This window comes from Squalius cephalus, assembly GCF_949319135.1.
Source record: "Squalius cephalus genome assembly, chromosome: 15".
NCBI lineage: Eukaryota > Metazoa > Chordata > Actinopteri > Cypriniformes > Leuciscidae > Squalius > Squalius cephalus.
Window position 1 is genome coordinate 6,112,439 of NC_137136.1, and position 12,263 is coordinate 6,124,701.

General features: G+C 34.3%; 1 protein-coding gene across 1 annotated transcript; it reads left to right on the plus strand.

Moving 5' to 3' along the window:
* Nucleotides 1-8,997: 8,997 nt before the first annotated feature.
* On the plus strand, nt 8,998-12,250 carry fxyd11 (FXYD domain containing ion transport regulator 11; the record flags this gene model as incomplete). The annotated part of the gene is made up of 6 exons (XM_079893845.1): nt 8,998-9,061; nt 11,172-11,216; nt 11,475-11,507; nt 11,648-11,662; nt 12,046-12,120; nt 12,222-12,250. Exons 2-6 carry the CDS (start codon nt 11,183-11,185, stop codon nt 12,248-12,250), a joined length of 186 nt encoding a protein of 61 aa, XP_079749971.1. The 5' UTR covers nt 8,998-9,061; nt 11,172-11,182.
* Nucleotides 12,251-12,263: the final 13 nt, after the last annotated feature.

Genomic DNA, 12,263 nt, shown 5'->3' on the forward strand with positions numbered 1-12,263 from the left:
AAAAAAATAAAGAGAAAAATGTTTATTTTTATTTTTAAGTAATAAAAAGCTGTACAAACAGACATTATATGGATTCCAGACAGGAAGAAAAATACAATTTATTTTATCCTAATCCTAAATATGACAAGGACTTTATCTCAATCTACAGTATTTATCTCAATTTTGTTTACTAGTGGCACAGGTACAGTACAGTATGCTACATAATAAGGCATATACTGTAAGTCAAATCTTTATGAACTTATAAGTAGGTTTTTGCTGAATAATACAGGCCTGTGAAATGTGCCATGATAAAATATGTACTTAAATGGGTTTTGTAAATTTAAATGGCCAACACAGTGAAAATGTTTAATGAAAACTACACACTTCATTTTACATGTATTTTATTTTCTCTTCTTTTCTGTGTTACGCATTGATAAGATACAAACCAAAGACTGGTTTAGAGAGCAGAATGAATAAACTCATTGCTGTGGCAGTCAGTATTGTTGCTTATATTGATGTACATATATGAATAGCTTCTTGACTATGCAATGCACTGTTTAATTCAAGTTTATGTCTAATTTTATAAGCTGCTATATTGTTATCCAGATTTTGTACCATAACCTTCTGAATACATTTGTTTTGTAATTTAGTAGCCCGTTAAGCCTGTCAAATAGACAATAAACGTCGAACAATTTAGCTCTTATTCTATAATATTCTTATTTTTCTGTTCATGAAAGTAGCTGATATGAATATATGTACAATATAGAAATTCTGACCTTTGACATACAGTAATCTGACTGCTTTTTCTTTTTCAACAAATCGAAATGTTGCACCCTTAATATATGCCTTTTAAATACTGAAATAAAGACATAATTTTTTAATAAAAAACAATAATAATTTGTGGTTCCTTTTGTGCTTTAGAAACTTGACATAAAAGCATCAGCTTTCAGATGTTTAAACAATATTTATAAATATACACTACTGTTCAAACGTTTGGGGTCAGAAAGATTTTTTTAATGTTTTTGAAAGAAGTATGCAAGAAGTTTGGTCTCATGCTCACCAATGCTGTATTTATTTGATCAAAAATACAGTAAAAACATTAATATTGTGAAATATTATTAAATAACTGTTTTCTATTTTATTATATTTTAAAATGGGATTTATTTCTGTGATGCAAAGCTGAATTTTCAGCATCATTACTCCAGTCTTCAGTGTCACATGATCCTTCAGAAATCATTCTAATATGATGATTTGCTGCTCAAGAAACATTTATTATTATTATCATACATTTATTATTGAAATTGAGAACAGCTGTGCTGCTTCATATTTTTGTGGAAACCCGGATTTTTTTTCAGGATCCTTCGATGAAGAGAAAAAAACAGTATCAATTTGAAATAGTAATCTTTTGTAACATTATTAATGTCTTTAATGTCACTTTTGATCAATTTAATGCATCTTTACTGAATAAAAGTTTGAATGGTACTAGTTAATATGTTAAAGTTAAATGTGTGTATTAATTCTGACACAAAAACATCTTGTATATCAAGTGCATTGGAATTTTGCATAATTATGTGTGTGTATGTTTATTATTATTATTATTTAACATGAATATATCAGACTATAATGTGTATTTATTCAATGTGAATAATATGCCTGGGATGGTGCAATCATGTTAAGAGCTCTAATTTTCACCTTTTTCATTCTTAATTTCTAATTCTTTCATTCTCCTGCTTATTATAGGTTTGTGCAAATGTATGCAACACATATCAAATCTGAATGCATGTACGTTAACTCTTCATAAAAACTGCTTCGCATCCTGTACCAAGGCTGGGTGGAAAAAATGTGTCTTTCTGGCTGATGTAAATTTACATCACTGTTTTGGCAGTAAAATGCCTCATACTCAAATAGTTGTTCAATAATGCTAGGAGAAAGGGAAAGCATAAAGAAATCAGCGCTAAGCACACAAGGAAGTGTAAAGAGAGCGACGTGCGCTGCTGTGAAGGTTGGAACAGGGTATGTCCCAGCCCAGCCTAAGGCTTTCTTTGAAGGTTTCCTTGCAAAAGAGCATCCTCCGTCCTCCACGGTGTTTTCAACACAGTGTCTACTGAGAACGAGCACGGCTTTCATCCGAGCGATCGCTCGAGGGACCGCGCCAGCACAAAGGGCTTTCCGTGGCCCTGTGACAACTGAGAACGTGAGAAGGATGAAGATCCAAACCGCTGTCCATCTGATGAGGCTTCTGATCTTAGTGCTGCAGTTTGCTTCACTTACAAACGGTGTGTTTTCATATTTCATTCTAATTCTTACAGTTGAAGAAAATGACTGTGATTATAAAGATGGGATGCTTGGACAGTTCAAGATCCTTGACTTTTAAACTTGAAAAACTGCAATGGGATAAAAACAATACAAATAGCAGTTGGTAAAGAAGGATATTTCAAACTTTTCTATTGTATAAGAGTATTTGAACATTTCCCCTTTAATTTGATTTGATTTTTTAGATTGACTTTAATGCTTATTTTGTGTATACACTCTTAAAAACAACAGTTCCAAAAGGGAGTTTTCCCAGCGATGTCATAGAAGGTTCCCTAAAGAACCTTTCAGCGAACAGTTCTTAAAAGAACCTTTTGTGGAACGGAAAGTTTCCATGGATTTTAAAGTTTCTTTATGGAACCACTGATGCCAATAAAGAACCTTTATTTTTAAGAGTGTATATGTGGCCATTAGAATATAGTCAAAAAGTTGATCATTTCTTAGTCAAATCAGTAAAGCCCTTCTGTGATCTGTTGCTTCTCCTGTGCATTAGGCCTGACATCCACTGTACTTCCTCAAAATGTGACCTCGGAGACTGGGAAAACTGTCACCTTTCAATGTGGTTACAGTGGCCTGGGCACGGAAAAAATCAGATTTTACATCATGGGTTCGAAGGTCAATGATTCTGTGTCTTGTCCAGGAGACTCAACCAAATACTTACCCGCTCAGGTGAAGAACTGACTTCTCTTTAAACTGTTGTGGTGCACAATCTGTACACTAGCAAAAGTTTGGACACTCCTACTAAATCTTTATTTTTACTTTTTTTTTTTTACATTTTATAATAACGGTGTTGTCAAAACTAAGAAACAACACAAATGCTGTGATCAACCATCAAAACTTTTTTAGCTTTAAAAGTAGCCACTCTTTGCCTAGATTAGCCTATAGCTCTGCATATTCACGTGGTGCATCCTGGGATGATTGTAAATTGGGCCCAAAACAATAACTTGGATAACAGGTTTAAATGGCGAGCTTGACAAAAGCAGCCAACACTACAATTTGTACAATAAAAAAAGTATAATTATTTATTTCTACAATACTGTAGAAAATGCCCAAATGATGTCACTTCAAGGGTGTCACAAATTATTAGAATATTTTTTTATTAAATTTCTTAAAATATAGTATATCATGGACAATGGAATAAGAAATAAGCGTATTTATTTTATTTCTCATTTGTAAAATAATCGTGGTGAAGGAAAAAAATATGAGATACGAGAAAAATGCTTTTGCGTTCCCCTGAGAAACTTTGCATTCCCTCGCAAAAACGTTTACGTCAAGCCAAGAAACGCAAAGTTTCTTGAGGGAACGCAAAAGCATTGACTTATTATATTTCCTCCCATCTCGTTTTTTTTCTCTCCCACCACCAGGTCCCTTTAGTATGTTTCCCCGTATGTTTCCACACAGAATTAAAAAAAAAAACTTTTTTTATCTCAATTCTGAATTTATTTCCCTCAGAATTGCGAGATACTCCCAATTGCGAGTTACAAAGTCAGAATTGTGAGATATAAAAGTACAATTCTGAGAAAGTTGTAATTTTGAGAAAAAAGTTAGAATTGTACGGAGCCCCTCAAGGGACATGTTAATACTTTTGCATTCTCTCGCAAATGTTTTGCATTTCCCCAAGAAACTTTGCATTCACTCGCAAAGAACACAAAAATTTCTCGAGGGACTGAAAAACATTTGCGAGAGAATGCAAAAGTATTGACTTATTATGTTTTCCTCCCGTCTCATATTTTGTCCCACCATCATAAAGGGATAGTTCACACAAAAATGAAAAATCTGTCATTAATTGCTCACTAATCCATATGAATTGAGCGGTTTAGTCCAAATTCTCTGAAGAGACTCGATTGCTTTTTATGATGAATAGATTGAATTTATGTTGATGAATGTTTATATGTGAATAAAAGCCTAAATCTGTTCATCATCTAAAGTGATCAAGTCTCTTTAGAAACTTTTTTAAAACTTTTTGAAGCGTCACAGTGGTAGTTGCGTAGCTGTCAATGGAGGGACAGAAAGCTCTCAGATTTCATCAAAAAGATCTTCATTTGTGTTCGGAAGATGAACAAAAGTCTTACAGGTTTGCAACTACATGAGGGTGAGCAATTAATGACAGAATTACATTTTTTGGGTGAACTAACCTTTTAAATCTCCGTAGAATTGTGAGATAAAAAGTCGCAATTAACTTTCTTATTTTTTATTCAGTGGCGGGCAGCTTCCATAGCCTCTAAATGATATTAAATATTCTTAAATATTTCTCCTTTCCTCAGTCGATGAAAGCTGAATGTCGTCCTAAATCCGATGGATCTGTAGCTGTGTGGGAAATCTCAGCAACATCAGAAGATGATAACGGCACAGTTTTTTTGTGCAGGGTCAAAGGTGCTAATGACACAATCGGAAACCTTTATGTATACGGTATGTTACTAGCAATTAAAAGTGTGTAAGTGAGTGAACAGACAATTGTCTTCATGTCTCTCTCTCTCTCTCTGTGTGTGTGTGTGTCTTTCAGCGAATGATTCTTACTATGCGAAGCTCATCGGATACGTGATCGGAGGATTTCTATCCGCCCTCATTACCATCGTTGTGGCTTATATCCTGTTGAAAAGATCCGAGAAAGCGCAGCGATGCTTCAGTAAGTTTCTCATTGCTCATAACATTTGGTTCTGTATGTTTGACTGACTTTAATATATTTAATTTGACATGTTAAGTTATAGACAGGTTGTTTCTAAACTTTGGTCTCGTTTTTTTTTAGGGTCGGTTGGTGGAATCCAAGATGACGTGCAATCGACGCAAACGAAGCAATACTGAAATCCCTCTCACGCTTATAAACAAATGTGGATTTGAAGGGTTTGTAATAATATAGCACAAATATCATGATATAATAAATGTAACATAGGCTACAACATACAGTACAATTATCTTCTATACCAGATTTGAAAGAAGGGCCTGTGTTTCTGCAGGTTTGATTCTTGTCCAGTAGGGGGCGTCTTCGTTGCTCTTAATTTCCTAACAGGGCATGTTTCTGGTTCAACATACATTTTTTTTGGTCATGGAGGAACATTCTTATTAAACTATCATAACTATGTCCCTATCTCTAACCCTAACCTTCCCTTTAAAACAAAGGGATATTGATCCAGGTCTTTTTGGCTAATCCACTTTTAGCATCAAGCAACTCCACCTTTCCATAATGTTTATCTTACAAATACAAAGATTGTATTATTTAACCATGGATCTACTGTTTAATGAATAGTCAAGTACTCTATGTCATTGCCATACCTACTGTTTACGATATGCACTTATTTTATTTCAGTTTTTTTAATTGAAAGTAAATGACACGCAACTTTGACCGATATAAGTTAATTACATTCATTTTACACTGCTTTAAGAGGCTAAATGACAACTTTTCAGGACACAAACTGAGCCTTTTGGATTGTACTGACTGAGTAGATCAATAGTAGATGGGTCAATATTGACACAGGTGGTTCGCTGCACCCTGGAACGACTGTGCTTCTATTCTGCTATGTTTTCCATTGTAGATATCAGTCCATGAGCATTTTAGTTTAGTTTCTAAAGATGCTAAACTAAAACTACGCATCTGAACATGTTTTGAAGCTTTGGCTATTTGCATGTGTACTCCAGCAAACACACAAGAGATCACATTACAGCACACAACAACAATTCTCTATCTGGTTTAGCTCACAGTCAGATTTATATTTAATATTATGTGATATTTTCAGATTGTGCTCATAACAATTAAAAATGTAAACATTATTGACTGAAATGTAGATGAGAAAAAAATCTCTATTCTGCATTTCAAATCAGATTATATTTTATATTGTTATTTTTGAATAACATTTTAATGCTTAATGTTCTCTTGTGAATGACTTCACTTTCTTGTCAGAGGGACTCTTGCATACTGATATAATAGTGATAGTAATTTCTAAATTAACCTATTATCTTCTTTTCAGATTTGTGTAATATGTTCCACTGACCTCATCAAAACCCAGTAGACATATCATTGAGGCTTTTACTCTGTTTTATCAGCATGTACTTTTCATAAATGTGATTATCATGTATAGAGATGTTTGTTTGGGGTCAGTTCGACCCCAGTGAGAATACATTTAAGGATAATACAATTAAACCTATTGAAATCAAAAAGTGGCAGACGTGTAGTGTATTTCTACTGTGTGTACATCAATCAAATAAATTGGCATGTGAGAATTCATTGCATTTACTCGTGTTTCTAAGACCCCCAACAGGTTTTTTTTCAGTGTTTAAAGAAACAACTTTCACATTAATTTATAGTCAGTTCTTAAAATTCAAAGTCATGAAGAACATTAAACTGCATTAGCTCTTAGCATTTTGCCAGTCTTGGTTTGTGTGACAGATTTTCTTTTTTTTTTCTTTTTCAACACAAATAATGATGAAAGAGTCACGTAAGCTGTGGATTCACTGACAGTTTTTCCATGTGAAATCTTTCAGATGACTGCGTTTGCTGGAGATGCCCTAGAGAGCAGCTCCTCCCTGACTGCCTGTTCACTCTTAAATACTGTGGTTAGGAAATATCATTTCTTCTGTAATGGTGCAGTAGGGCAGATTTTTGTTCTCACTGTGAATGATTGTAATTGGTACTGTAAAAAAAAATCCACCTATTGCTAGACTTTATCAGAGCTTGTAGGGAGATTACTACAAGCAGACTACATTATTTTGTTGTTGTTCAGTTTTCTTTGCAGTGATTAAGATGATTCTTCAAGTGCACACCCTAAAAAGGGACATATTACCACTTATAACCACTCATTTGGTTAATTGCCTTGATGCATTTCCAGATATTTTAGCTTGTGAACATCTGCAAATGTGCTCAATTTTGGCAATGCACAATTAATATTTTGCCTTGCAAAAGTATTCGTACCCCTTCTTTCTTTTTCACATTTTGTTGTTGCAGACTGATTAAAGTGACCCCCCCCCCCCCCCCCCCCAGTGACAAAGCAAAAATCAGATTTGTGCTAACTTTAATTTATTAAAAATAAAAAACTGAAATAATTACAATGCATAAACATTCATTCCCTTTTATGGACACTTGAAATTTAGCTCAGGAGCATCCCCATTTCACTTGTAGATGTTACTACACTTAGAGTTAACCTGTGCAAATTAAACTGAATGGGTATAATTTGGAAAGGCGAACACCTCTCAATAAAAGATCTTACAGCTGAAAATGCATATCAGAGCAAAAACTAAGCCATGAGGTCAAAGGAAATGCCTGTAGAGCTCAGAGACAAGACTGTGTCGAGACTCAAAAAAAAAAAAAAAAACCTGCTGCATTGAAAGTTTACAGAAGCATGCAGCCTCCATAATCCTTAATGGCAGAAGTTTGGAACAACCAGTTGGGCCAGTTGCATAAACTTTGCCACTATCTTAAGAAGACTGTGTCTTAAGAACTAGTTTGACCAACTCAGTTAGACAAGCGATGATCAGTCTTACTTTTCCAATTCAAATTAGACCGATCTACTCTTTAATGTAACTGGCTTTACAAAGTAAGTACCAGTTTTGAAGAAAAAAAATTAGATGACTAACTTTTAAGACTAGTCTAAGCAGTTTATGCAACCGGCCCCAGGACTCTTGCATCCTGGCCAAACTGAGCGATCGATGGAGAAGGGCCTTGGTTAGAGTGGTGACCAAGAAGCTGATGGTCACTCTGTTACATGATCATATGGAGATGGGAGAAAATCACAGAAGGACAAACATGACTGCAACACTCCACTGATCTAGGCTTTATGTGAGAGTGGCCATACTCAAGCCTCTCCTCAGTGAGGACACATGAAAACTGGGGGACTGGGGGACTCGTCAGAGAAGGAAAGCAGATGTTCAAACCTTGTCGCCATACCAAAAAAAGCTTGAAGGTGCTTCAAGTTAAGGGTACAAAAAAACTTATGCAATGTACTTATTTCAGTTTTTCCTTTTTAATACATTTGCAAAGTTGTCACAAGTCAGTGTAGATTGATGTAAAAAAAATAAATAATTTAAAGTAGTGTAACAAAGCAGCAACATGACAAAACATGGGAAAAAATTAAGGGGTACGAATACTTTCACAAGGCACTGTATATGTATATATTCATATTCTTATATTTTTTTAATAAATATAATATCAAAATGACTTGAGGCCACTTATGAATGATATATATATATATATATATATATCATTACATATACAGTACATTTTTTATATATTATATATGTATTATATAATTATTATTAAAAAAATTATATTCTTATATATTTTTTCATGTTTTTTGTTTAATATACATTTAGTCATATATTATATAATGACATATATTGTAAAACATATTTACATATTATATAAAAATGATTCTTTTTTTCATGATTTATTTTATTTTATTTCAGTTTTTTTTTTTTGCCCATAGTGTCACATTACTGTTGACTGTAGCGTAAAGGACATTCGCTTTAATACCTCTAGTAAAGAACATTTAAAGGACATTGATTTGTCGGTGTACTCATGCTGGCCTCCATCTTAAACAACTTTTAAGCTGTGTAATTCATCAACACACAGGTCATGTTTTGGGCTAAACAGTGGGACAGGATGACGTGATGCACACACCCAAAATTCATCGATCTGATATGCTGTGCTTTGTTTATGTGTATACAGTAAGGAGGAGTTATTTTTAAAGGTTATAGAAAAGACAGAAAGGTTGTGAGTTTACCCTACCTGAGGAGCATCATCCAACATCTACCGCCTCGGAGAGCCATCAGTTCCTCTGCTAAGGTAAGATGATGCTCATTTTATATAATGGATTGTGCTAAATGTGACATGGGAATGATGCAATGAAGAACTACCTCCAGTAATATTATTGATTTAGCTTGCATGCCAGTTAGGATCTTTAGACATTTTTCATTAATGTTTGATTCAGTGCCATTTGTGATTAAATACATAACCCATGGTCTAAGTTATTAATTTAACTAAAGATTAACAATGATTAGATAAAGATTCTCTCTCAGAATCAGGTCGAAAGCTGAAGGTGACCCCATTGCTTTTTAGATTTGTGGACATTTTGAGAATTGGCTGGCTGGACAAGGTGTAGGTGATCATAAGAGAACTGAATCAGTCCAATTCAAGAATGATCTGAATCAACTGATTCATAGAAAAGACTCAAAAGAACAATTTGCTCTTCATTGTTACTTCTGACACTGCTATGAAGTCATTCTCTCTCAGAATCAGGTCGAAAGCTGAAGGTGACCCCATGGGATTTTAGATGTGTGGACATTTCGAGAATTATTTTACATGAAATTTGTGTAAATATTCCCTGGAACACAGGTTCTTTATTGGTATTCGTGGTTCCATAAAGAACCTCCAATGAACCTTTCCACTTCTCAAAGGTTCTTTAGATTATTAAAATGTTCAACGAAAGGTTCTTTGGGAAACTTAAAAGGGTTCTTCTATGGCATCACTGCGAAAACCCCCTTTTGAAACCTTAATTTAAGGCTTAATTCAGAAGAATTATGTTTCAAAAGATAATCATAGTAATTTTTAGACTATAAAATGCATTAAAGGAATCGTTCACTTAAAAAATGAAAATTCTGTCATCATTTGCTCACCCTCAAGTTGTTTCGAACCTGCGTGAATTTCTTTCTTCTGCTGAACACAAAAGATATTTTGAAGAATGTCGGTAACCAGACAGTTGATGGACCCCATTGACTTACATAGTATTTTTTTTCATACTATGGAAGTCAATGGGGTCCATCAACTGTCTGGTTACCGGCATTCTTTAAAATATCTTCCTTTGTGTTCAGCAGAAGAAAGAAATCCATACAGGTTGAGAAAGAAATAGCGTATCATCTAGACATCGGTCAGGGCACATATGTGGTCAGTGAGATCAAGAAAGTGCTGATTTACTGATCCAAAGCACTCGAAGATGATTCCATAACCAGAGGAGGTGGGAGGGCAAATTTTCCAAAACACCTCCAGGCGTTCAAGGGTACACCAGCAGTGTCCTGCGTCCCGACTGCGTTGACCCGTCGTTTCTATGTTTACTTTTAAAACACGAGCGCTGATTTCTCTCAGCTGCGTTTACAGCTGGAGTTTCTTAACAAACATTCTGCGTCTCACCACTGACCTGAACATGGGAAAGAAACATAGTAGATCTAATTATAAGTGCTGCAAGTAGCCGACGCTGACTTTGTTAGTGATGCATACTGAAAATTATTTCTAAATAAATCATTAGTATCTTTTATCTTAAGTTTTTAAGTGTTACTGTAAAATAGTTGTAATTTTATCATTTGCTCACTCTCTCGATGTTCAAACCTGTATGACTTTTTTCCATGGAACATAAACGTTGGCCATTCTTTTCAATATAATGAAGCTGAATGGGGACTGGAAAAAAAGCACCATAAAAGCATCATAAAGGTCATAAAGCATGAGCGCTGTCTTCTGAAGTCTTATGAAAGCTTAACGTGTAAGAAACAGAGCTAAATTTAAGTCGTCATTCACTTATAATTTACCACTACAGTGGGCTGACTAGACAATTCAGTAGGTGATTATAAGAGAACTGAATCAGTCTGATTCAAGAATGATCTGAATCAACTGATTCATAGAAAAGACTCAAAAGAATTCACTCACATGTTAAACATTATTACTTCTGAGTCTGACATTGTTATGAAGTTATGACTGCGTCAGAGAGATAGTGAGAAACAAGTTGTATGGATCACTTTTATGATTCGTTTATTTGTCATTTTAGAGCACCAGTCATCATGAGTAAATGACAGAATTTAATTAATTTATTTATTTTTGGTGGACAATCCCTTTAGGGGACACATTTTTTTCTAATTTATTGTGTGTGTGCGTGTGTGCGCGTGTTTGTGTGTGTGTCCTTGACCAGGAGGGGTAAAAATGAAGAAGCTCACAGAACTAGTTCTCCTTACAGGTAAGTCATGACTATTTATGTACACAGTAAAGGTCACAGACAGATCTGTGCCCTTGGGCCTGAAGGTCAAACATTCAAAAGAGACTTTCCGTCCACATTTACAGTATACATGGACTTAGTGATTTGATGGAACAAGCTTTTAGTAAATTATGGTTAGCAATATACAGTATATTTAGCGTTGTATATTTATACTTGTTAATGTCAGTAATCATCTCCTTCTATGTGTGATTTGTCACATGTCTTCATTTTCATCTGTAGTCCTCTTGGCACTCTTCAGTCGAGCTGAAGCAAGTAAGGCAGAATTGTTTGTTTCTTACATTGCTATTCAACATTTGAGCTTATCAGTCTTATACAATGAGAACATTTCTGGCAGTATTTCTGTCTATTTTCAAGAGCGATCTAACTTTTCTCCTCTTTTTTTGCCTTTGCAGATCCTTTTGTTTACAGTAAGTATTCTGAGGCTCATGATTTTCTAATAAATAAAACTTAATAAATATAATAAATATAAAATAGCTGTGTGTGTGTGTATGTATGTATGTATATATATATTTTTATTTTTATTTTTTATTAAATATATATATTATATATATTATATTTAATGCACACACACACATATATATACATAAAATATTTTTAAAAAGTATGTTAGATGTGATTAACCGTGATTAATCAATTTGACAGCACTAATACACACACACACATTTATATTATTTATAGTTAATAGTAATACATAAATATATATTTATTAAATATTCATTTTTAATATCATTTTTAAGCTATATTAAACAGTATTAAAATTGGCTAGACTGCTGACTGCTGCACTTTTTAGACTATGAGGCGCTGAGGATCGGGGGTTTGATCTTCACAGCCCTGCTTGTAGCAGGAGGGGTAACAGTTTTGTGTTGTAAGTAGCTCTGAATTTTTACACGCATTTTCTACCTAACGAAAACCTTATGTTTGACTTTATATACTCACAGAAAGAGTAACAGATTGTTCTCTTCACAGGGGGGCAGTGCAAACAAAAAAGAAAGTAGGTCACCTGATCTC